Source organism: Molossus molossus, unplaced genomic scaffold (genome assembly GCF_014108415.1).
Source record: "Molossus molossus isolate mMolMol1 unplaced genomic scaffold, mMolMol1.p scaffold_m16_p_21, whole genome shotgun sequence".
In the NCBI taxonomy this organism is placed as follows: domain Eukaryota; kingdom Metazoa; phylum Chordata; class Mammalia; order Chiroptera; family Molossidae; genus Molossus; species Molossus molossus.
In genome coordinates this window covers 42,229,284-42,252,376 of record NW_023425357.1, presented here as the reverse complement: position 1 = coordinate 42,252,376, position 23,093 = coordinate 42,229,284, and the positions used below count along the sequence as shown (strand labels likewise).

The window sequence follows — 23,093 nt, the reverse complement described above, 5'->3', positions numbered from 1 at the left end:
GTGACTCGCACCTTCTCGGTGGGGTTCCCTTTACCTTCTGACCTCATAGTGGCGGTGGAACCATGCCAAGGTCCCCGGCCTCATCCACAGGCTTCCTTGGGGCCACCAGAGTCGGGGACTAAGTGGCCAGCCCCTCCCTTCCTTCATGCTGCACCCCATGTGTGTTTGCTGCCCCGACTTCCTGCCTGGGCCACTGTGACCTGCTGGGCCATGAAGACAATGATTTCACAATCATAAAACCATAGTGTTGATAATGGCCACACAAACAGACTGTGAGTCCCACAGACATCATTTCATGGGATCTTATGAGAGGCTCAGGGTAACAGACAGCTAGGGAAAGCTTATCAGGCCAGGAAGTGGGCAGGACAGATGTCAGCCCAGGCCTGACCAATCCCCAGAGCCCATGCTGTTGTCCCCGCCCCCTCCTCTCCTGCCTCTCCTGCTATCTAGCCTGGTGGGAAAGGACCAGGACCCCTGGGCTGGCTCCTGCTCTTCTTCTCCCTGGCCCCCAGCAGGCATGGATTGGAGCCTGGACTTGCTCAAATCATAGGTGTGAGCAAGAGGGCATAAATACCATCCACATCTCCATCCTCATCCCTATAGCCAGGCTATCTGCCCAGCATTTATAGGTTTCCTCAAACTCTGACCTGCTCCTGGGAGGCAGCCCATTGCTGTATGCTTTACAGAGGAGGAAACAGTGGCTCCGAGAGGCCCCCAGCTTGTGAGAGGAAAGTCTGAGCTGGGTGTGCCTTACTCCAAAGCCTGTGCTCACCACCACTCCCCAGCGGTCCACTCCTGTGAGAGGCCTCTGTGGTCACCAGCCCCCAGCCCCACCGCACCCTCCCAGGCAGGGTTTGGAGGGGCATCCCTGGGTGGGTTCAGCAGCTCCTTTGGAGTTTGGCTCCCTCTGCGGGTGGTCACAGAATGGGATGAGACCAGGAGCGCTGCCCAGTTCCCCACACCTTTCACAACCCAACCGATGGCGCCATGGAGCAGGAAGGGTTACAAAGAGGCCACAGGAAGCTCTGACGCTGCAGCGGAGGGTGAGGGCAGAAGGGCCCTGCAGAGCCTGGGACCAGAGGACACACAGTCACAAGGCTCCCGCCAGTGTGGACAAGGCTGGCCAAGGATGGTGATGCCCAGGGCCCTGGGGGTCCTGCTTCTCCTGTTCCTCCTGCTCCTGGTCTCAGGTGAGCACCTGGTTCCTCATTCCCTCCTGCCCGGGAGACCCAATGACAGGGACAAGGACAAGTAAGGAGTGGGGGCATCTGGAGCCTATCCTCCGAGGAGCCCACCCTGAAGGTCTGAGCACCTTCACACTCTGCATCTCTCCCTTAGGTGCAAAAGATTCCATGAACAAATCTGAGCAGGCAACAAACCCTGAGGAGCCGAGGAAAGTCTGCCTGGGGCTCATCAATAAGGACATTTACAAACCCTTTGAACTTGAGAACACTGCTCAGTGCTTCACAAAGTGCGGGCAGTTGAGCAGTGAATCCTGTGATCTGGGAAACTTGAGGAGGTAACAAGGCGCTCTGAGCTGGAGCAGGACTTTGGGGTTCCTGCAGGGGTGGGGAGGAGGGAAGGAATGGAGCTATCAGCCCCCATGACCCCAGATGCTGCTCTCATCTTGCCCCTCCACCTGGTTGTTTGACACGTACATTCTCCCTGATCCCGGGACTCTGATTCAGTGAATACAAAGATAAATCAGCCCCTGTCCTGGCCACTGGGAATTGTGGAAGGGCCAACACAGGACCAAATGATAGTGACTCTAGAGTGTGGTTATACAGAATGGGGGACAAGGTACCAAGTTAGCTCAAAGGAAAAAAAGTCTGCCAAGTCTTCACAGAGGAGGGAACTCATGAAAGGACTTTGAAGGTTGCATAGGAGTTTTCCAGTTGGACCCAAACAATGTTAGGAGATACAGGCAACAGAACTTCAGAGAGTATTGAGAAAGAAATGTAGTGCATGAACTGTGAGAGAGTAAAGTGCTGGGGATGGAAGCAACAATGCGGAGGTGGGATCGGTGGTGGACAGAACTGAAAATATAAGTAGGGACCAAAGTATGAAGGGTTGTGTAACCTACACCAATGCAGCAGGGAGTGGGGCAATGCTATATTTTAAATAGAAGAAGAGCATAGTCAATTTGCATTTTAGAAAGATCGCTCAGGCTCCGGAGAAGAACATAAGGGTGGTAATGCAGGATGAGATATGACCAGGTAGGATGGGAGTGTGCTAGTCTGGGTAAGAGTGAGGGATGGACCACCAGCAGCACCACCACCATCAATTGGCATTGAGCAGCTAGAGAGGAGGGATGGACTAGAGAAACTGTATGATGTAGAATCAATAAGACCAAGAGATATTGGACTGAGGGAGAGGAAAGGGCTTAGAATAAAATATCTCCAAAAGTCATCTCCAAAAACATCTTTGCCTCTGTTCCCTCCACTTCCTTCCACCCAAAGTTGCCCATAAATCTTCTGGGATACTCAGGATAGAGTCATAGTTGTTACTCAACACATAGTTGTTGAAAAAGTGCACGAAAAGCCTGTATTCTTAGGTTGGGTGTTAGGACAGTAATCTGATTGAGCTACATCATTGCAGTGGCCTGAAAATGATCCCATCCTCACCTGTAGCTTCTTAGCTCCAAGAAGCTATTCTCTGTGCTACCTTATAGTGGGATCAGCACTTTGAAAAAAGCAGGGTCTCTGGGATCAGAGGATGTGGATTGTTTCTAGCTTTATCACTTCACAGAGTTACCTCTTTTATCATCACAATCCTATTAAGTTAGGTTCTGTTATCAGCCCATTTTTCAGATAAGAAAAGTAAGGCTCCAAAAGGTCAAATAGCTTGGCCATAGTTACTTAGCAGGCAAGTGGCAAAGTCGAACATGAGCCTAGGTCTGGAAGGCATCCGTGGGGAAGGTGTAGTGGCACAGACTGGGCTCAGACTGCCAGTGCTCAAAAGTGGCATTAAACTTTGGGCAGTTACCTTTCACTTTCCTCATCTGTCCACTGGGGCTAAAATAACACCTAACTTGTAGAATTATTGCAAGCACTAAATACATAATTCAGACATGTTAGCTATTATCATTATCTCATTATCAGTGCTGTCATTTTACTACTATTCCAAAACCTTTGCTTTCTTTTTTTAATCCTCACCCAAGGATATTTTTTCATTGATTTTTAGATAGAGTGAGAGAGAGGAAGGGAGAGAGAGAGAGAGAAACATGGATGTGAGAGAGACACAGAAATTGGTTGCCTCCTGCATGACCCCAACAGGGGTCAGGAATTGAACCTGTGACCGTGGTATGTGCCCATGAGTGGGAATTGAACCCAAGACTCTTCAGTCCTCCAGCTGATGCTCTAACCACTGGGCAAAACCAGCCAGAGTCAAAGCCTTTGTTCTTGATCTCGTTTCTATACTTATCTCATGGTGTTGTTGAGATTAAATGAGATAATACATGTAGGTCTTATTAACAAATAGTAAGATCTCAATAAATTTGAGTGTTCTTTATTTTAATAACTTTTTCTGATTATAAAAGTAATACATATTCATTAGAAAATATTTGGAAAACAGCTATAGAAAGGAGAATGAAAAATTTCCCTTCTTACTCTTCAGAGGTAACAATTATTTTCATTTTGGTGTATTTCATTTTATTATTTTATAATATATATAACATGTAAACCACAACTCATTAATCCATTTGATGTTGATGGATATTTGGGTGGTCTCCAGTTTCTGCCAGTGCTCAAAAGTGGCATTAAACTTTGGGCATTAAAATAGTAGGGCTGTGCATGTTCTTATGAATGTATTTCGGTGAACATGACTTGCTGTAAGGTGTATTTCTAGGAGTGGAATTGGTGAGTCACAGGGTACACATGTGATTAGCTTCAGTAGAAACCGACAGTTTTCCAATTTCACCCCGACTATCCATATATAGTTAGTTCTAGTTGCTTCATATTCTTGCAACACTTGGTATTGTCTACTTTTCATTTTAGCAATTCTGGCAGGTTTGTGCTATAACATAGAGTGAGTTTCATTACATTTCCCTGATGACTGTTGAGGTTTAACACCTTTTGTACATTTATTAGACATTTTGATGACCTCTTTGTGAAGTGCCCTTTTAAGTCTTTTGATTGTTGTTCTATGGGGTTGTCTGAACGGTTCTTTAGTGAGTTTTATGGGTTCTTTATATGTTCTGGATACATGTCTTAGCAAATATATAAGCGTGAATATATTCTCCTGAGAGGTGCCTTTTCATTCTCTTAGTGCTAGGTGTTTTTTTTTAATCCTCACTCGAGGACATTTTTTGCATTTATCTTCAGATAGAGTGGGAAGGAGAGAAAGGGGAAGAGAGAGAGAGAGAAACATTGATGTGAGAGAGACACATTGAGTGGTTGCCACCCACATGACCCCAGCTGGGGCCGGGGACAAACTGCAACCAAGGTACATGCCCTTAGCGGGAACTGAACCTGGGACTCCCCGGTCCGACGCTCTAACCACTGAACAAAACTGGCCAGGGCTTTTTGTGCTAGCTTTTGACTAAGGACAGACATTCTGAATACAGTGCAAAATATCATAATTTTACTTTATGGTTAATGCTTTGGGGGCTTGTAATGAAATATTAGCCTACCCCAAGATAATGAATATAGTCGTCTCTGTTTTCTTCTCAAAGCTTTATTGCTTTTGCATTCACCTTGATCTACCATCCACTAAGAGAAAGTAAAAGATGGTGAACAACTCTGCTCTGCTTTCCAGAGTGTTCAACCTAGCCAGTGCCTCTCAGACTACGCAATTTAGTATTCGGAAAGCTATCTGGAGGAGAACTCAGCTGTACATTTGACGCCTTTCCCAGGACCACCACCACTAAGACCACCAAATACCCTGCATAGTTTATAAAGTGCCCTGTGCCCATTTGCAATTCATCCCTCCTCCTGTACCCAGCCACAATCAACCACTGGCCTGCTTTCTACTCTATAGATTTGCCTTTTCTGGGCATTTCATCTAAAAGAACCATATAATAAGTTGTCTTTTGAGTTTGTCTTCCTTAATTTGTCATAATGGTTTTTTAAAAATTTTTATTCATATTTTAGCTTGTGTCAATAGTTTCTTTCTTTTCATTATTGAGAAATATTCCACCAGATGAATATATACTACATTTTGTTTATTCATTTACCAATTGGTGGACATTTGGGTGGTTTCCAGTTTGGGGATATTATGAATAAGTCTGCCATGAACATTTGAATTCAAGTCTTTCATTTCTGTTCTTTTAAACATTTTTTCTTTATTTATTTTAGAGAGAGGAAGGGAGAGGGAGAGAGATAGAAACACTGATGAGAGAGAACCTTGATGGGCCACCTCCTATAAGCCCCTTGCAGGGGCTTAGGCCCATGACCTGGGCATGTGACCTCTTGGTACCTGGGTCCACGCTCCACCCCTGAGCCCCACCAGCCAGGCCAAGTCTTTCATTTCTTTGGGGTAGATACCTGGGAATGGCATTGCTGGGATACATGGCGAAGATGTGTTTAGCTTTATGAACAACTGCCCCGCTGCTTCTCAAAGCGGCTGTAGCATTTGTCGTCTCACTGGCGGTGTAAGAGCTGTGGCTGCAACGCAGCCTCGCGGCACTAGCAGGCTTTTCGCTTATACCCAGTGGGTGTGCAGTGCGTTCTCGCTGTGGCTTTAATTTGCTTTTCACAAATGGCTAATGATGTTGAGCATCTTTTCATATATATATATATATATATATATATATGTTGTTAATTATTATATATGTTGTTAATCCTCCTCACCCAAGGATATTTTTTCCATTGATATTTTAGAGTGGAAGGGGGGGGGGAGAGAGAGAGAGAGAGAGAGAGAGAGAGAGAAACATTGATGTGAGAGAGACACATTGATTGGCTGCCTGCCTCAGGGTCAGGGATAAAACCTGCAACCCAGGAACATGCCCTTGACTGGGAATTGAACTGGTGACCCTTCGTGCTGCAGGCCAGTGCCCTAACTGCTGAGCCAAAATGGCCAGGGCCATTTGTATATATATATATTTTTTGGTGCAATAACTATTCAAATCTTTTCCTCCTTTAAAAAAAATGGGTTGTTTTCTTGTTATTGAGTTTTAAGAATTCCATATATATTCAGGGTACAAGTTATTTTTATCAGATGTATGATTTGCAAATATATTCTCCCAATGTATGTATGTCTTTTTATTTTCCTAATAGTATCTTTTGAAGATCAAAACATTTAATTTTGATAAAGTCAAATTTAAATTTATGTGTTTATTTGCTATCATATCAAGGACATTTTATCTAGCCCAAGGTTACAAAGATTTTCTCCTAAGATTTCTTCTACAAGTATATGGTTTTGGCTCTTACAATTAGGTTATGCATTTGGAATCAATTTTTGTGCACAATGTGAGATAAATGTCTAACTTTCTATTGTTATTACTACTACTACTTTCACATCTGGATATCTAATTGTTTTTGCACTATGTATTGAAAAGACTATGCTTGCTCCATTGTCTGCCTTTGGGAGGCATTCCATTAAAGAGCTAAGTGGAAGCTCCTGGAATGTCTTCTCCCAAGATAGTAAACCAGCAACTGAACTACATCCCTGCAGAGATTATGCCACTATGAAAGATTTGAAAGAAGCAGGGGTGGTGGTACCTATCCCAACTCCGTCTAACTCACCAGAAGTCAGGTGGGTCTTAGAGAATGACTGTGGACCATCACGAACTTAATCACATGATGAGTCCAGTTGCAGCTGTTGTCCAGATGAATATGTTTACATGAATAAAGCAGCACAGTCCCTGGTAACTGGTATGCAGCTATTACATGGCTAAGACTTTTTTCTCCATACCAGTTTTCAAGGACTGCCAGAGCAATTTATTTTTATGTGGCAGAGCCAACAGTATTCTGCCACAGTGTTTCTCTGGGGCTGTGTCAATTCTCCTTGTGGCTGTCATCATATAATTCACAGAGAAATTATTAATCTTGACATTATACAAAACATCACTTGTCCACTATATTGACAGCATTATGCTGATTAGATTTGATGAGCAGAAAGTGGCAAGTACCTAAGATGCCTTAGGAAGACACATGTGAACTAGAGGATGGGAGATAAACCTCACAAGAAATCAGGGGCCCATCACCTCACTAAATTTACTGAGCATTCAGATGTCTGGAGAATGACAAGATATCCCCTCCAAGGTAAAAGACAAGTTGTTGAAAGTCACACCACTTACCATGAAGAAAAAAAAAAAAAGACAAAACAAAAACAAGCACAATGTGGAAAGATATGTATTAGGCAACATGAGACAAAAGAAATCTGAGTAGGTATATTAACATCAGACAAAGAAAATGATGCTTATATTGGTATATCTATGCTTTAGACTTTTTGAAAATGTTATATTTCACAACTAAAATAATTTTAAAAAAATGCTCTGAGAATTAGATGAGAAAAATCTTTTATTGAGAAAGTAAATTGAGCTGTTTTATGAGGTCAAATGATTTTTTAAATGCATAAGGTGAAATACACACACACACACACACACACACACACACACACTCAACCAATGTAGTTCAATCAATGGTTTTGAGCAAACTCGCCCCACTGTTTCTGGCTTGATGGTATTCTAATTGTCTGCTCCACCCAAGCACATTTGCACATATTTGCATGGCTTACTTTTTATATTACACAGTATTTTTTCTGTGGTTTCGTTGAGGGTTTTTTCTTGGTAACTGTGAGTGTTCAAAAATGATGTCAAAATAAAAGCCTCCTTTTGTCTCCCAGCCAAGTCCTCCATAGCTACTCCTTTCCAACAGCCTTGATCTGGCTGTATCTGCTTTTCCCACCCCCATTCCTTCCCATTGCTATCTCAAGCCTAACCTGGGCAGCAGATTTTAGGACCCCAGGTTTAGGAAAACAGACCCTGGCGGTCAGTGATGTTTCAGTACCACGGAGAGCGCTGCAGGATTGCTTCCCTCTGCTATTTCAGCTGAGGCAAGGGGGCCGTGGTAAAATAAATGCCAATTAACTCCTGTGTTCTGTGTGCTGGGACAACAGCTCAGTTCCCATAAGTCAGTTTCCATGCAGCCCAGTCTCCAAAGACTGAAGTCCCAGAATGCAGTTAGTAGTCAATAAATGTGATGAGGTGCTCACTCATGCCAGGCAATTATCATCCCACAGTTTAAAATACTCAGAGGAATTTCTCCAAAGAAGATATACAAAGACCAACAAGCATATAAAAAGATGCTCAACATCATTACACATTAGGGAAATGAAATTAAAACTACAATGAATACCACTTTATACCCACTAGGATGGCTACAATTAAAAACAAAACAAAAAAATAAGTATTGGTCACTATATGAAGAAATTGGAATACATTGTTGGTGGGAATTTAAAACTGTGCAGCTGCTGTGGAAAACAGCTTGAAAATTCCTCAAGAAGTTAAACATAGTATTACCATATGACCCAGCAATTTTACTTCTAGGTATGTACCCAAAGAGTTCAAAACAAGTCTTCAAATAAAAGCTTGTATGTGAATGTTCATAGCAGCCCTATTTGCAATAGCCCAAACATGGAAACAACTCAAATGTTCATCAACAGATGAATAGAAAAACAAAATGTGATAGAACCATACAATGGAATATTATTCATCCACAAAAAAGAATGAAATACTTATACATGCTACAACATAGATTGAACCTTGAAAACATTATGCTGCGTAAAACAAGCCAGGCACAGAAGATCAGATGCCATATAATTAATTCCATTTATATAAAATATCCAGAATAGGCACATTTAAAGAGACAGAAGACAGATTAGTTATTGCCAGTCGCTAGGGGAGGAGGGTAGGGAGTGACTGCTTAATGGGTTCAGGGTTTCCTTTTGGGGTAATAAAGTGTACATTTTAAAGTGGTTAAAATGATAAATTTTATATTGTATGGATTTTATCACAAAAAGACAAACACATGAAATACTCAGAGGGACTGCTGGCTAGAATCCCTTGGGACAAGCTTAGATTGTTCCCACTCCACCCCACTTCTCCTTGGTGCTCCCAAAGTCTTTCCATTGCTATTCTGGGTCACCCCTCCTACCCCAAGAACCTGGTGAGCATTGCCCATGGTCTCTCTCCTCCTTTCATCCAGGTTGGGGACCAGGTGAGTGGGTAACTCAGATGCAAGTTCCTACATTGCCCCTGACTCCTGGCCCCTTGCAGATACTGGCTGGACTACGAGACCTATATGGTGGAGAAGAGTCTGATGAACACAGTGAATTTGTCTTTTTTGAAGACTTTTGTCAAGAACGTCAGCACCAACATCTCAGAAGACCTGCACTTCTCTCTGAGTCCCTCTCAGGTGAAGAGTCCCCTGTCCCTGTTGGCTGGCTCTAGCCTGTTTTCCTCAGGCAAGATCCTGGTAACAGATAATCCAGGTTTCTAGGCTTAGATGTTTGGAAGGTCACTGAACTGAGCGCGAGGAGACTGAGTTCAATGCTTGATGTCCCACCCTCACGAGAGCGGAAATCCCTGGCATCCTCATCTGTAAAATGAGCTCTATGGCTCCTCCAGAGTATGACATTCCCATGAGCTCCTCTGCCCAGGGGCACATTTGACACCAGTAAAGCCACACTTAGTGCTCGTGCCAAAGGCTTAACGGGGCAGTCTCTGAATTTACATTATTCTGGATTCAAATCCCAGCTCTGCCCTTTACTAGCTATTGTGACCTTGGGCAAATCCTTTAACTTATCTTAGCCTCAGTTTTCCCACCTGTAAAGTGATGGTAGTATTGCCCAATTTCAAGGGGGAGCAAATGAGATAATTCATAAGGAATGCTTGGCACGGTGAGGGTGCAGCCTCCTTAAAGGGATGAAGTCACAGGAAGGTCAGGCTGCAGGCAAGAGGAACTTTCAGGTATGTCTGGAGAAGGGGAGATGAAGGATGGATATGGCTTTGCTCAACCCTTTATTATGTCATACAATTGGCTGAGCCCAGGAATCGCCTCCATGTCCTTTTGACAATGGTCCAGACCAGGAAGGAGAAAGCCAGAACCTCAGCTTCAAACCTTAGCTCCCCTGTCCCTCTGCCCAGGGGATGCTTGGGAGGCAGGACCAGGCGGGATGAGGCTGCAGCTCCAGGGGAACAGCGAGGTCAGAGAATGAACAAGACATACTTGGCAGCTCCCAGTGACAGTTATTTCAATATTATCAGCATTCTTAGCTTTTACACAATTCGTTTTCTGGGAGCAGGGGTGGAAATCACATTCAGTGTGACCTCTTGTAGCCTCTACCTCTGCCCTCATTACCTCCCTTCCTGGTGGCCTAATTCTTTCCACTTACTTTTTTAAAACTAGTGAATATTAATTAATTTGTTTTTTAACTCTCACCTGAGAATATTTTTCCATTGATTTTTAGAGAGACTGGAAGGGAAGGAGGGAGAAAGAGAGAGAGAGAGAAGCAGAAGCATCTATATGAGAGAGACACATGGATTGGTTGCCTCCTGCACATGCCCTGACCAGGGCCAGGGATCTAACCTGCAACCCAAGTACATACCCTTGAATGGAAATCAATCCATGACCTTTTGGTGTGTGGGCCAATGCTCTAACCACTGAGAAGTCCTGCCCAGGGCTCTTGCCACTGATTCCCAAGTCAGAAGCCAGACACTATCACCACAACGCCCTGTGGAGCCACAAGGGTTGTCGAGACCCTGGCCACAAGTGCACCACAGCTGACCCTTCACACTTGCAAGCTGAGCTCATCCAGGGGTCATCTTGTCATAGCCCACTTTCAGCCTCACAGGTGGCCAAGCAGGCACCTTGTCACCTCCATTCTCCACGGGAAAACAGGCTCCGTGAGTGCTGTGACTTGTCCAGGGGCTCACAGCCTGGACAGAGCAGAGCTTGGGCTGTGCCCTCAGATGTCCTGCCTCTCAGAGCTAAGGTCCTCAGGTGCTGCCCCTCCACCCAGTGTGCCTCAGTTTCCCTTCTCCACAGGGGAGTGGCAGTACCTGTGTTGGGGACTGGAATCCTTGGGTCTGTGGTTACAGATTCCAGGGCAGGTGACAGAGGACAAGCCCAGGTTTCCAGACAGAGTCCGGCTGCCCAGGAGCCTGTTTGCATCCCTGCAGGGCAGCAGGTCGGCGGTCCGCTTGGCCATATCTGTCCTGAACATCAGCACAGGGGACATCTTCAAGGTGAGAAGAAGCTGGATGTTGGCTCAGGGCAGCTCTGAGGTTCAGTAGGCAATGCTTGCGCTCTGTAGAGTCTTTCCCGAGGAACCCAGTGGCGATGGAGGAGGAGATGAGCCTCTGGAGTTTCTCTAGCAGCCCCCGGTCATCCCAGGCCCCAGTCTCTAGAATCTGTGGACTTCAGACTTACACTGGTCACACACTGTCAGATGTTCGGACCCCACACACCAGTGCCCTTGGACTTGTATGTATATCCCAAGTGTGCCTTGTGAGTCCCTGTGCATGCGCAAATATGCATATCCTTTTCTGTTCCTGGTGCATACAGTCCACATGAGCAAGTGTACCCATGCCCTTGCAGATGTGGTCCATGTGTCTCCCCACAGGCATGTATCTGTTCACATGCAGACACGTGTATGCCTGAGTGCTGGTGTGGCCAAGTGCTCACCCCCATAGGCACCCACTGCCCTCCATTCTGGGCTGATTTTTCTTCTGGCCCTGTTGCTCTCCAGTTAAGAGAATAGGGGAGCTCTGGAGGCCAGCGATGGAGAGCTGTTGGGTGCCTGGCTTTGTGACCAGTTTGCCTGGAGTGTAGGGTCCACCCTGGCCCAGCCCGAGCAGGAGACAGCAGGGAAGATGTCACCCATGACCCTTGGTCCTCTGGCCCTCTGGTCTCAGACTTTACCCTCCAGGCAAGGACCACAGGTCCTGGAGGCTCCCAGCAGCCCCTGCCACGGTTGAGCTGGGACAGCCCTTTCTGCAGCCTGGCCTCCCCCATCTCCCTCCATAGGGCCCCCAGCTCAGCCTGGAGGACGACAGCAGTGTGTTGAACAATCGCCTGGTGGGCGTGAGTTTGGGCCGTATGCGTGTCACAGGGCTGGCAGAGCCTTTGGAGATCACTTTCTCCCACCAGCGTCAGCCTCCTGTGAGTTACCCACCCAGGCTGGCGGTTACTCAGGGGCAGACAGGTGGGTGGGCAGCCCTGGCACATGGGCAAACAGGCTCAGGGCTCTGCACTGTCTACCCTCCACATCCACCCAGGAGAAGCTATTAGGGCCGTAGACACAATTTTGCCCAGGGACTCATGCCCACTCTGTGCACATATGCCCACATGCCCTCCGGAACCCTCCTGCATGCTCACAGAGGTGCACACAGGACCTGGCACACCTACTTGCATGCACTTGACATTACACACCCACTGACAGACATGAAACCCTTTTACCCACAGCCCATCACTATACCCACGCCCCTCACACCCCAATCCAGGAGCCATCAAATGGTACTATTGATGTTCCCGTGTAACCACGGGGTGAGCCTTTCTTCCTACCTGATGCACACACACACCTAGACAAGGGAGCATGCTGTCTTCTCCCTTTCCCCGCCCACCCTCTTTTCTCCCCACTTCCAACCTCCCCTGCCTCTCCTCTGACTGCCATTCTCTGGTTTCAGAACATGACCCTCACCTGCGTATTCTGGGATGAGACTAAAGGTAGGGCCTGGAGGACCTTCTCTGAAAGACAGGTAGGGAGGGGATGGGCTCCTTAGGGGTGCAGGGCTCCACCCGCCGGGCCCCTCCCCCTCCTCCTCACTCTTCATTCACCTCTTCTCCTCTGCGGTCCCTCTTCTTCTTTTTTCCCTCCACTCCCTCCCCTCCTCTCCTCCCCAGGGTCAGCAGGAGACTGGTCTTCCAAGGGCTGCTCAACAGAGCTCGGAGTCAAGGGCACTGTCTGCCGCTGTGACCACCTGACCTTCTTTGCCTTGCTGCTGGTAACAGCCCACCCGCCCTGATCCCAGCGGTTCTGGAGGTGCCCAGACTCCTGCCCGGGGAGGGGCTTCCTGACAGGGGCCAGGGCCTTTGCAGGCAGGTGGGCCTGCCCTCCAGCTGATGGGGTTCTGGTTGGGGGTGTTGCCCACAGAGGCCGATCTTGGACAAGGTCACCGTGCAGGCCCTCACACGAATTTCCCAGGTTGGCTGCGGAGCCTCCATGACGTTTCTGGCCTTCACCATTGTCTTCTATGCTGCCCTGAGGTGGGTCCCCCTCCCCACTCCCTCCCGTCTTCAAAGGCAGTGGTGGTGCAGGGTCAAAGGCACCCTGGTTTTGCAAAATTATACTCATATCCTCTCTAAACCTTAGTTTTCTCATCTATAGGGGTTGGAGGTTGAAATGTGTTGGGGCCATTTCAGCTACAAGTGGTAGGCAGTCAGCTCAAATGGACTTAAACATAATAAAGAATGTGTGGGTCATATAACTGAAAAGCCCAAGGTGCGCTCACTTCAGGTGCTGTTGGATCCAGGACCCGTCCCTGTCCCCGGGAGTTGGTCTCCCTCTGCTTCTCATAGCTTTGCTCTCTCCTCTTTCAGTCGTGCCAGGAGCTTCTCCACGCACGGGCCCCTGGGAGCCCCAGGCTTGCATCGGTTTCTTAGCTGCCTAGACAACTTATATCCTAAACTGAGTCCCAGAATTGAAGTCTCTAAAATATTTTTAAAATAACTAAACTAATAGGAAGTGGCAAAAATAGTACATCGAGTCCCATGCGTTCTTCATCCAGCCTTCCTTCAAGGTATTTTCTGTAACTCTAGTACAATTTCAAAACCAGAAGATTGACATTGGCACAGTGTCACTAACATACAGACCTCAATGAGTTTTCACCATTTTTTCCGAGTGTGTGTGTTCTGTGCAGTTTGATCCCGTGTATACAGAGTCGAGTTTTTCTGATCTAACCGGGCCAGTGCCCATGACTGCACAAGTCACTGTGGCCAAGGTACAGACTACACTGGTTGTGCCTGCTCTTGGGTTTGAGCTAACAAAGCGCCAGCTCCACCCAACCTCGTGGCAGAGAGTGGGAAAGGGTGCTCCTCGGGGAAACCTGGGGCTGCTTCTGGAAAAAGGAGGGGGACAGGGCGGGCAGAAACAACAGAGACTGCTGCAGCCTGTGCCCAGGCCCTCCTGGGCCCAGGCCATGGCTGATGGGCCCACAGGACCTGCCGGCTTGAAGGAGCCTGGGGTAGCAGCCCCAAGCCCCAGCCTGTCCCATCCCCTGGCCACCTGACCCATGACTGTCCTGGACCCATGACAGACTGGGGCCCTCCCACTGTCCTCTCCATGTGCCTCTTGGCCTCTGTCACCATTTGGCCCTGGGCTGCAGCCCCCACTGGCTCCACCCACTCCATCTCAGACCCAACCATGAGTGTGAGTGGTGCCACCCCTGCAGCCATCCCCCAAGCCCCTGGGACAGCACCCCACCCCCAACAAGCTGAGTGTGACTTGCCAGCTGTCTGCACTGTTGGACTCTGTGAGCCAGCTTGGAGCACCAAGGAATTGCTCAGCTCCCAAGGGTGATACCTGGCACCTTAGGTAGGGCAGACATTACCCCTCTTGCCCCCTACAAGCAGCTCCGGGCACCCATCTCTAGCATGAGAGCGCTCTAGGATCTAGTTTGATAAGAATTCAGAGTGGAGGCTCCACAGAGAGGGAGGTGACCTTGGGAAAAAGCACTGGACCAGGAGCCTGGAGCCCTTGCTCTGCTCTGTGACTGGAGAGTCCCTGTCCCTCTCGGAGCTTCACCCTGCCTGCTGCACCCTAGGCCTCATGCATCCGTGCCAGCTGTCCACTCACCCAGCCAGAGCATCCAGAGCCTGCGCTTGTCTCCGGTGCTAGGCCCAAGGTCACAGCGCTGGGAGAGACAGTGACAAGGGGAAGGTAAACAGCCTGGGATAGGGGTGTTCAGAGAAAGTCTCCCAGTAGGAAGCACCCAAGGAGAGTTTTGAAGACAGAGTAGGGAAAGAGATTGAGAGTGAAGGGAAGAGCATGGGCAAAGTCTGGGAGGTATGGAAAAGCAGAATGCATTCAGGGAATTGCAAGTTTTCAGTTTGACTAAAGCATCGTGTGGAGGGACGAGACCAGCAGGATCTGGGGGGCCGTGAGAAGGCCCCTGGTCCGGAACCTGAAGGGGCTCACTCTGGCTGTGGCAGGGGAGGGCAGAGGAGGTGGGGGCCCATGATGCTGCGGCCTCTTGCAGCCTCTCACTGGCCCTTCTCTCCCTAGGTTCTCCTGGAAGAAGTTCCAGTCAGAAGATTCTCCCAAGATCCACGTGGCCCTGAGCATTAGCTTGTTTCTCCTGAATCTAACCTTCTTCATCAACGTGGGGCATGGCCCACAGGAGTCTGATGTTGCCTGCTGGGTCCGGGGGGCCGTCTTTCACTACTTCCTGCTCTGTGTCTTCACCTGGATGGTCCTGGAAGCCTTCCACCTCTACCTGCTTGTCATCAGGGTCTTCAACATCTACTTCGGGCACTACTTCCTGAAGCTGAGCCTCGTGGGCTGGGGTAGGTGTCACCTGGCTGGGCGGAGGGGATGGCTGGCCGTGAAGGGCAGGGAGGGGAGCGGCCTCTCTCAGACACGCTCAGGTTTGAGGGACGGGCAGCTGGGGTGGGGTTCAGAGGAGGATATGGCACAGGAGTCCCAGCAGTGCCATGCCTCTTTCCCCCACCCAGGCTTGCCAGCCCTAATAGTCATCGGCACCGGCAGTGCCAACAGCTATGGCCTCTATACCATCCGAGACGAGGAGAACAGGACCACACTGGAGCTGTGAGTGGGGACTGTGGGAGCAGGAGTGGCATCAGGTCCCTGGCAGCACATAAGGAAGCCAGAGGGAGGTGGGGAGAGGAGGGAACCCTGGGAGGAGAGACCGAGTAAGTCAAAGCAAAGGATCCTCAGATACACAGTGGTAAACTGAGGCCCAGAGAGAGGAATTGCAATGAGTGAGGGGTCCTGAGTAGGAGAGTGAACTCGCCCAGAAGGCAGGATGCCTTGCTCTAGCCTGGCTTACCACCAGCCCATATGGCACTTTAGGACACATTTTAAAAAGTGCCCCCACTCCAACCTGCCATGCCAAGCACTCAGCTGGATTCGCAGCCCCCACCTGCCCCTCAATCAAGTACCCTTGTCCAGGGTATGACTGGCCCAAGCATCCCCAGCAGCCCTGGTCCTATCTAGGCTTTGCCTCTGAGTTGCTGTGTGACTTTGGGCAAAGCCTGTCTTCTCCCTGGGCCTCAGTCTCCTCACCTGTACAATGGGGAGGGGCTAATAGACATGTTCTTTTGGGTCTTTCACCCCTGCAGTGCTGGGAGTCGTGGGGCAGAGCTGAGCCCCTCCCAGGACGTCGGTCTTGGGCTCTGTGCTAAGAGGGGCTGCTCATGTCCCCTGGCTTCAAAAGCAGGGGCCACAGGGTTCCAGTAGGTGGTAACGTAAGTGCATGTGGTGGCCTGGGTGGGGCTGCAGTAGACTGGTAGTCACACACCCATGTAATGGGCAGCTGCAGCAGAAATCTGCATGTTTATGCTAAACCTCCTACTTTTTTTTTTTTTTATCTTTACCCTAGGACTTTTTTTGCATTTATCTTCAGATAGAGCGGGAAAGAGGGAGGAAGAGAGAGAGAGAATCATCGATGTGAGAGAGACACATTGACTGGCTGCCACCCACACGACCCCAACCGGGGCCGGGGACAAACTGCAACTGAGGTACGTGCCCTTAGCGGGAACCGAACCCAGGTCTCTCTGGTTCGTGGGCTGATGCTCCAACCGCTGAGCCAAACTAGCCAGGGCTAAGCCTTCTACTTTTTGAAGGATGGTCATTAATTTGATTTTTTTTTTAACAACATAATGTGGGGTGAACAAAACAGGTCTTTGGGGCCAAATTGACGCTTTTGCACCCACTGGTCTAAAGAGACAGCAGACCAGAGAGCAGGGGATTGATGGATGGAGGCAGGGAAAGGCATCTTCTTGGCCACGGAAGGTCAGTCAGGGAAAGACTGCCCAACGCTTGCTGGTCAAGGGGTACCTGCCCAGTCCCAATGGCCATCCACCTCCACAGGTGCTGGTTCCATGAGAAAACTGCCGTCTCTGCCCTCTACGTCACCGTCCATGGCTACTTCCTCGTCACCTTCCTCTTCAGCGCTGTGGTCCTGGGTCTGGTGGCCTGGAAGATCTTCACTCTGCCCAGTGCCATGGCAGGCAAGGAACGGCGGCAGAACTGGAAGAAGGTCCTCACCTTGCTGGGTCTCTCGAGCCTGGTGGGCATGACGTGGGGGCTGGCCATCCTCACGCCCCTGGGCTTGTCCACCATCTATATCTTTGCAGTGCTCAACTCCTTCCAAGGTGAGGCTCCTGGCGAGGGAGGTGGTGGGCTGCCTCGTCTGCACCAGGGGGTGTTGGGGGTTGGGGAGGGAGTGGTTTGCGAGAAACAGGCTTCTTCAGGGACCTGCTCAAATCAAGGGTACTACTTGTAAATATCCAGGGCTCTCCCAAGAGCCCAAGGCAGGAAGGCTGGCTGACCTCCGGGAGCTGCTGCCGCCTCAGGAAAGCTGCCCAAAGCAAAGCCGATACTTTCTCCATCCTTTTCTCTGGAGCTGCATGTAGCTCTCACCTTCTCTCCTCCCTTCTTCTCTCCGCTAGTCCATTCCTACCCATGCCCCCCAAATGCTGCCCAGTATGGTCAGCGCATCCCTAGATGACCTTCCAAGTCTAGAGACTACAGTCTGATTCAGTCTTTTTCAGTTCTTAGGAGAGTCAAGGATCTGATTTAGCCATCTTAGTCAGCTGTCCATCTCCGGTCCAACCAGGACCGGAAGGCAGGGTCGTATGGTGTGAGGGCCACATGGCATGGACAGAGTCTCTAAGGAGCTGTGGAGGCAGGAAAGAAGTGATTAGTGGAGGAAATGATTGACACATTTGCTCCCTACCCCCATGGGGTCCTTCCTCTGATATCCCAGCAAAGGGGCAGGCACCCAGGGCGGGGGTCAAGGTTTCCCTGTGTGCACCTGTCCTCCTTGGTGCCTACCTCTCCGTTTCATGCACACAGAAGCCTCGCAGCCTGTCTGTGAGAGAAACACCCTTACCCACGATTTGGTTCACAGTCTCATCCTGTCCAGGGGAGTCCCTGAGAACCCACATGTCCTGGATCCAGCAGGTGCAAGCCCACAGAAACAGGGCTGGCTCCCATTGCCTCATGAAACTGTGCAGCATCACTCTTGTGAGCACTGGGGACAGGCAGACCTGGATTCAAATCCTGGCTGCACTCACAACGCTAGCAAGTCACTCAGCTCCTCGTATCTAGCCATCTGTACAGTTGGGATAATCCCACCCTTACCTCATCAGATTTCATGATGAATGACAGATAATGCCCAGGGAACACAGGAGGCCTTCAGAGGAAAGAGTCTTAACAGCAGAAGTCATTGTTATTAGGCTGTCTGTGCTGATCCCCAGATGAAGACATGAGAGCCTCTGGAAAATCCCGAGGTTCAAGGTTGGAGAGAGAGGCGCCTTGCAGCTGGCGGTTATATCATTATTCTTTCAGAGGTCACCCTTCAGGTTCAAAGCTGAACACTTCACTCTTCCGACTTGTTTCCGCTGAGTGTGTTAGTGTTTCTACCTTCCTCCCAAACTCAACAGTACTCAGTACCCTTGAACTCTTCTCAATATTTTTGTTTGTTTGTTTGTTTTATCCTCAGCCGAGGACATTTTTCCATTTTTTGTTCAGATAGAGTAGGAGGAAGAGAGAGAGAGAAGCATTGATGTGAAAGGGACACATTGAGTGGTTGCCACCCACATGACCCAACCAGGGCCGGGGACAAACTGCAACTGAGGTAAGTGCCCTTAGCAGGAACCGAACCTGGGTCTCTGTGGACCGCAGGCCAACACTCTAATCAAACAGTCCAGAGCTCTTCTCAATATTTTTACTATTGTTTAGAGGTTTAGTTGTAAATTACTCTTTTCAAAAAAATTTTTTTATCTTTACCCGAGGATATTTTTCTTTTTAAATTTTTTTTCCTTTATTGATTTTAGAGAGAGAGAAAGTGAGAGGGAGAGAGAGATAGAAGCATCAATGAGAGAGAACACCGATTGGCCACCTCCTGCACTCCCCCAACTGGGGATCAGGCCCACAACCTGAGCAAGGAATCAAACTGGCGACCTCTTGGTGCATGGGTCGATGCTCAATCACTGAGCCACACCGACCAGATGATATTTTTCTATTTATCTTCAGGTAGAGAGAGAGGGAAATACAGGGAGAGAGAGAGAGAAACATAGATGTGAGAGAGACACATGGACTGGCTGCCTCCTGCATGACCCTGACCAGGGCCGGGACGAACCACAACCGAGGTACATGTCCTTGGCTGGAATCAAATCCGAGACTCATTGGTCCACAGGCCGATGCTCTACTGCTGAGCCAAACTGGCCAGGGCATAAATTACTCTTAAACACACACAAAGCTTTTGTTTTTCTATCAATTTTTGTACTTACTTGAATTTTTCTACCTTACACTTTCCCTCTTCTTACTGAAGCGCAGCCGGTAAAAGCCCTCACAGAGGGGCAGTGGGGAACCCCCGTGGTGGGGCTTGTTGGTGTGTCCGAAAAGTCCTTTATTTTGTTGTGATAGATGTTTGTGTACAGCAGTTCCCCCTTGTCTGTGGGGGATACATTCCAAGACCCTCAGTGGATGCCTGAAACAGCGGATAGTATGAACCTATTTATACTATGCTTTTTTCTATACATAGATATCTATTCTAAAGTTTAATTTATAAATTAGGCACGGTAAGAGATTAGCAACAATAACTGGATGATATAATAATTATAACAATGTACAGTAATAAAAGTTATACCAATGTGTTCTCTCTCTCAAAATGCCTGTTGTACTGCCCTCACCCTTCCTGGGCTGATGGGAGACGAGGCAGCAGCCACACGGTGGGCGAGGTGAGCTCAGTGCAAAGGCACTGGGGCGCGCTAGGCTCCTGCTGCCCTTCTGACGGAGGGTCCGAAGGACGGTCGTCTGCTCCGGGTGATCTCGGGCCCTGGAGCCCTGGGGCCTGACCGCAGGTCACTGGAACCTCAGAGCGAAACCTCGAATGAGGGGGCTACTGTAAACGTTTTCTCAGGGACTCCAGATGCCTATTTGATTCTTTTTCAGGAGGAAGTTTCATTTTTGCCTGGTTTTCCCATAAGTTCTTGAACTTTTACAGTGGGTTTCTCGGCGGGGCGCCTCACCCGAGCCCTCTCCTCCTGCAGGTGTCTTCATCTTCTGCTGGTTCCTCGTGCTCTACTTCCCAGGCCCGAGCGCCGCGTCCTCTTCTGGCACTGCCCAAGCTGGGCAGAGTCACACCGTGTCACACGAATAGGGGCCGCCCTGCACTCTGAACTCATCCCCGACCCTCTGTATGAACTTGGACAGCTCCCTGCCTCCCTCTGGGCCTCAGTTTCCATGTCTGTACAATGTGGCCGGGGCGGGGGTGGGGGAGAGGAAGGGAGTGGGGACCAGGTCAAACCACATGACCTCAAAGGTCCCACGCAGATTCGTCTATGGCCTGAGAGTCCCCCAATCCAGGACTGCAGGAGTCAAAAGTTCCTATAACCCTGAGAGCCCGCCAGCACAGAGCGACACCCTCACCCCTGCCACGATGCCCACCCCCTGCCCTTATAGCAAAGCAGCCTGCCTCTGCCACCACCCACCTTCTGTTCTCAGTAAGGGCCTAAGCCCAAACAGGGGAGTCTGTTGGCACAGTCCCTCCAAGGAGCCTAGCCTCTCCCGTCTCCTCCCTGTCACTGCCTCTCCAGCCTCTGGCTGCCTGTAGTGAGGAGCCCTCAGGAGATGCCACCTCTCAGGCACTGAGGTAGGTGTGAACTGCGGCTTTGTTTCGGGGGTTGGTCCTCCCAGCCCGCCTACCCCTGGTCTCAGCCAGTCCCACCTTGGCCTATCTTCACAGAAGAGCCTCCGTCACTTAGGGGGCACCAGTCCTCCAGGTGTCCAGGACACTGAATTTCAGAGAATGCCACTTAGTGGGGTGGTACCTCAAGCAAAACCCCTGTTCCCATTCTGACTGCAATGTGGGTGGTTTGACCTCTGACCTGCTGTTGTGTGGGCTGGAGGTCCAGGGCTCTGCCCACTTGAGGACCGAGGAGGGGCCAGGGCAGGGGAGGGGGCCGGGCTGGGCAGAAGGAGGACACCCTCCCACCCAGGAAGCTGAGCAGGCACTTTGAGGGCTTTACTCCCCGGGCCAGTCCAGCCCTGGGATGTTTGGAGCCCTGAACAGATACTTGCTGGTCTAACAGGTGGATGTGGGAGCTGGGAAGCGACCTGACAGGCCCTGAGCCAAGGGTGTGTCTCACCCCAGACCGCATCCCAGTGGCTGGACCTCTGTGTCGCACCACATACTGGTTTCCTCAGTAGGAAACAAAAAGAGGCAGAGATAGTAGAGATGGAGGAAGAGACACAGAGACAGAGATATAAATAGAGAGAGAGAATTAACAGATAAGCTGATGTAAAGAAAGAAGACAGAGAGAAAGAGGGACAGATGCAGAAAGACAGCAGCCTCCACCACGCCAGCCTGCCCCACCAGGAGGGCAGAGCTGTGGGACCCCTCCCCTCCCAGAGCCCCCCCCCCATGCACCTTCCCGCTATGGCCTTTACTTACCAGCCCCCGGGAATCTCACCCCCTACCCACTCCCCACCCTGTCCAGTGGGCTCTGGAGACCGTCAAGCACATTCTACAGTTGAGGAGTTATTACGATTAGACCCTCCCCACAGCCCCTGGGCTGCCAGCCTGCCCCCCCCCAGGTGCCAAGTCCTGACATGGACTCGACCAGACGAAAGACAGGAAGGGGGCCCTGGTTTTAGGCAAGTCGCTGTGTTCCTGGAAGGGAACTGCTAGGGTGTGGGTATTACGTCAGCTGAGCCACACCGTTAGTTTTTGTGCACACACTCGGTAGATTTGGAGATTTATCTTCACAGACCTGTTTCTCACACCAAAGGTCTCAGCTTCCTTACCCCAAAGTCTCAGGGTTATGAGCTTGTGCTCAGGAAGCGCAGACACAAACACTGTTAGGACTTCCCGAGGCAGCATGGTTCCTGACGGCGGCCCTTGTGCAAGCCTCCCCACCACAGGGCAGCGAAGACCAGACCGAACCGCCGCAGGACTGGCCGGACAAGAAATCTGCGGACACCAGGAACCACAGCAGCACCCGATCGCACATCCGCATCCCTGCAGACCCAACCCCTGCCCAACCCACCAACCAAGACCCCAAGACCCACTGACTGACAAAACCTTCCCACCAGTGGATGCACATAAGGACGAAACTCCCGCTCCTGGGGGCTGCATCATCCACCCAGCACTCCGTGGCTCGGACGCGTAGCCCTTCCCTCTGGATGTTCCCCCACCCCCATCCCGTTTTCTTTAAATAAACCCAATTTTTCTTCATTCACTGTCTGAGACTGCTATTTAGCCTGCCCGCACACCTCAGACCACCGACTTTAACCTTTCAGACACCAGTGTCTGACAGGCCTGGGTTCAAATCCTGGCTCTGCCACTAAGGGGCTATGTGACCCTGCCCATGTCACCACATCTCTCTGAGCCTCAGTTTCCCCCGTCTGTAAAGTTGAGATAAGTCCTCGCCTCTTCCTGAAAGCATTAAGTGAGGTGATAGAAGTCGAGTGCCCGGCACAACTCGGCAGGAGTTAGTTGGCTCCCCGAGGTCCCCTTCCTTGGCTTAAGGAAAATCCAGGTGGAGCCCTTGTGGTAAGCATGACCCTGTGCAGCCTGGATGTGAACTTGGAGGGGTGCGACGTTAGGCTCTCTCCAGATTCCTTCCACAGTCTGCCAAGCACACTAGCCCAGTGTGGGGCCAGGCACGGAGGCCCCGAGAGGCCCTGCCACCTACACAGGTCACTCTGTGACCCGGGCTGGCACTAGGGCTTGGGCCTTCCTGGGCTGCTGACATGTCATCCCAGAGCATTCCTCGGGTTCAGGAATTATCACCTCATCCCTGGCCCCCTAAACCCTGGGCTGTGGTTTTCCCAGACACGCGCAACGGGAATCACAAACTTCAAATGAGCTGAATTTCCTGGTGCAGATGGAGAGGGCACGT

At 50.0% G+C, this 23,093-nt stretch overlaps 1 protein-coding gene across 1 annotated transcript; it reads left to right on the top strand.

The window, feature by feature from the left end:
* Positions 1 to 1,044: 1,044 nt before the first annotated feature.
* Positions 1,045 to 20,420, top strand: ADGRG3 (adhesion G protein-coupled receptor G3). The gene is made up of 12 exons (XM_036275391.1): positions 1,045 to 1,190; positions 1,339 to 1,519; positions 9,218 to 9,356; positions 11,042 to 11,188; positions 11,970 to 12,104; positions 12,629 to 12,668; positions 12,846 to 12,946; positions 13,096 to 13,208; positions 15,226 to 15,506; positions 15,675 to 15,768; positions 17,053 to 17,336; positions 20,241 to 20,420. The coding sequence occupies exons 1-12, from the start codon at positions 1,130 to 1,132 to the stop codon at positions 20,348 to 20,350; spliced, it is 1,686 nt and encodes a 561-aa protein (XP_036131284.1). The 5' UTR covers positions 1,045 to 1,129; the 3' UTR covers positions 20,351 to 20,420.
* Positions 20,421 to 23,093: the final 2,673 nt, after the last annotated feature.

Bases quoted from the DNA above. Each gene is read 5' to 3' on its own strand.
- ADGRG3 (XM_036275391.1), top strand. From the start codon at position 1,130: ATGGTGATGCCCAGGGCCCTGGGGGTCCTGCTTCTCCTGTTCCTCCTG. The intron at 15,507-15,674 runs GTAGGTGTCACC...TCCCCCACCCAG, and splicing joins GCTGAGCCTCGTGGGCTGGG to GCTTGCCAGCCCTAATAGTC. The intron at 15,769-17,052 runs GTGAGTGGGGAC...CCACCTCCACAG, and splicing joins AACAGGACCACACTGGAGCT to GTGCTGGTTCCATGAGAAAA.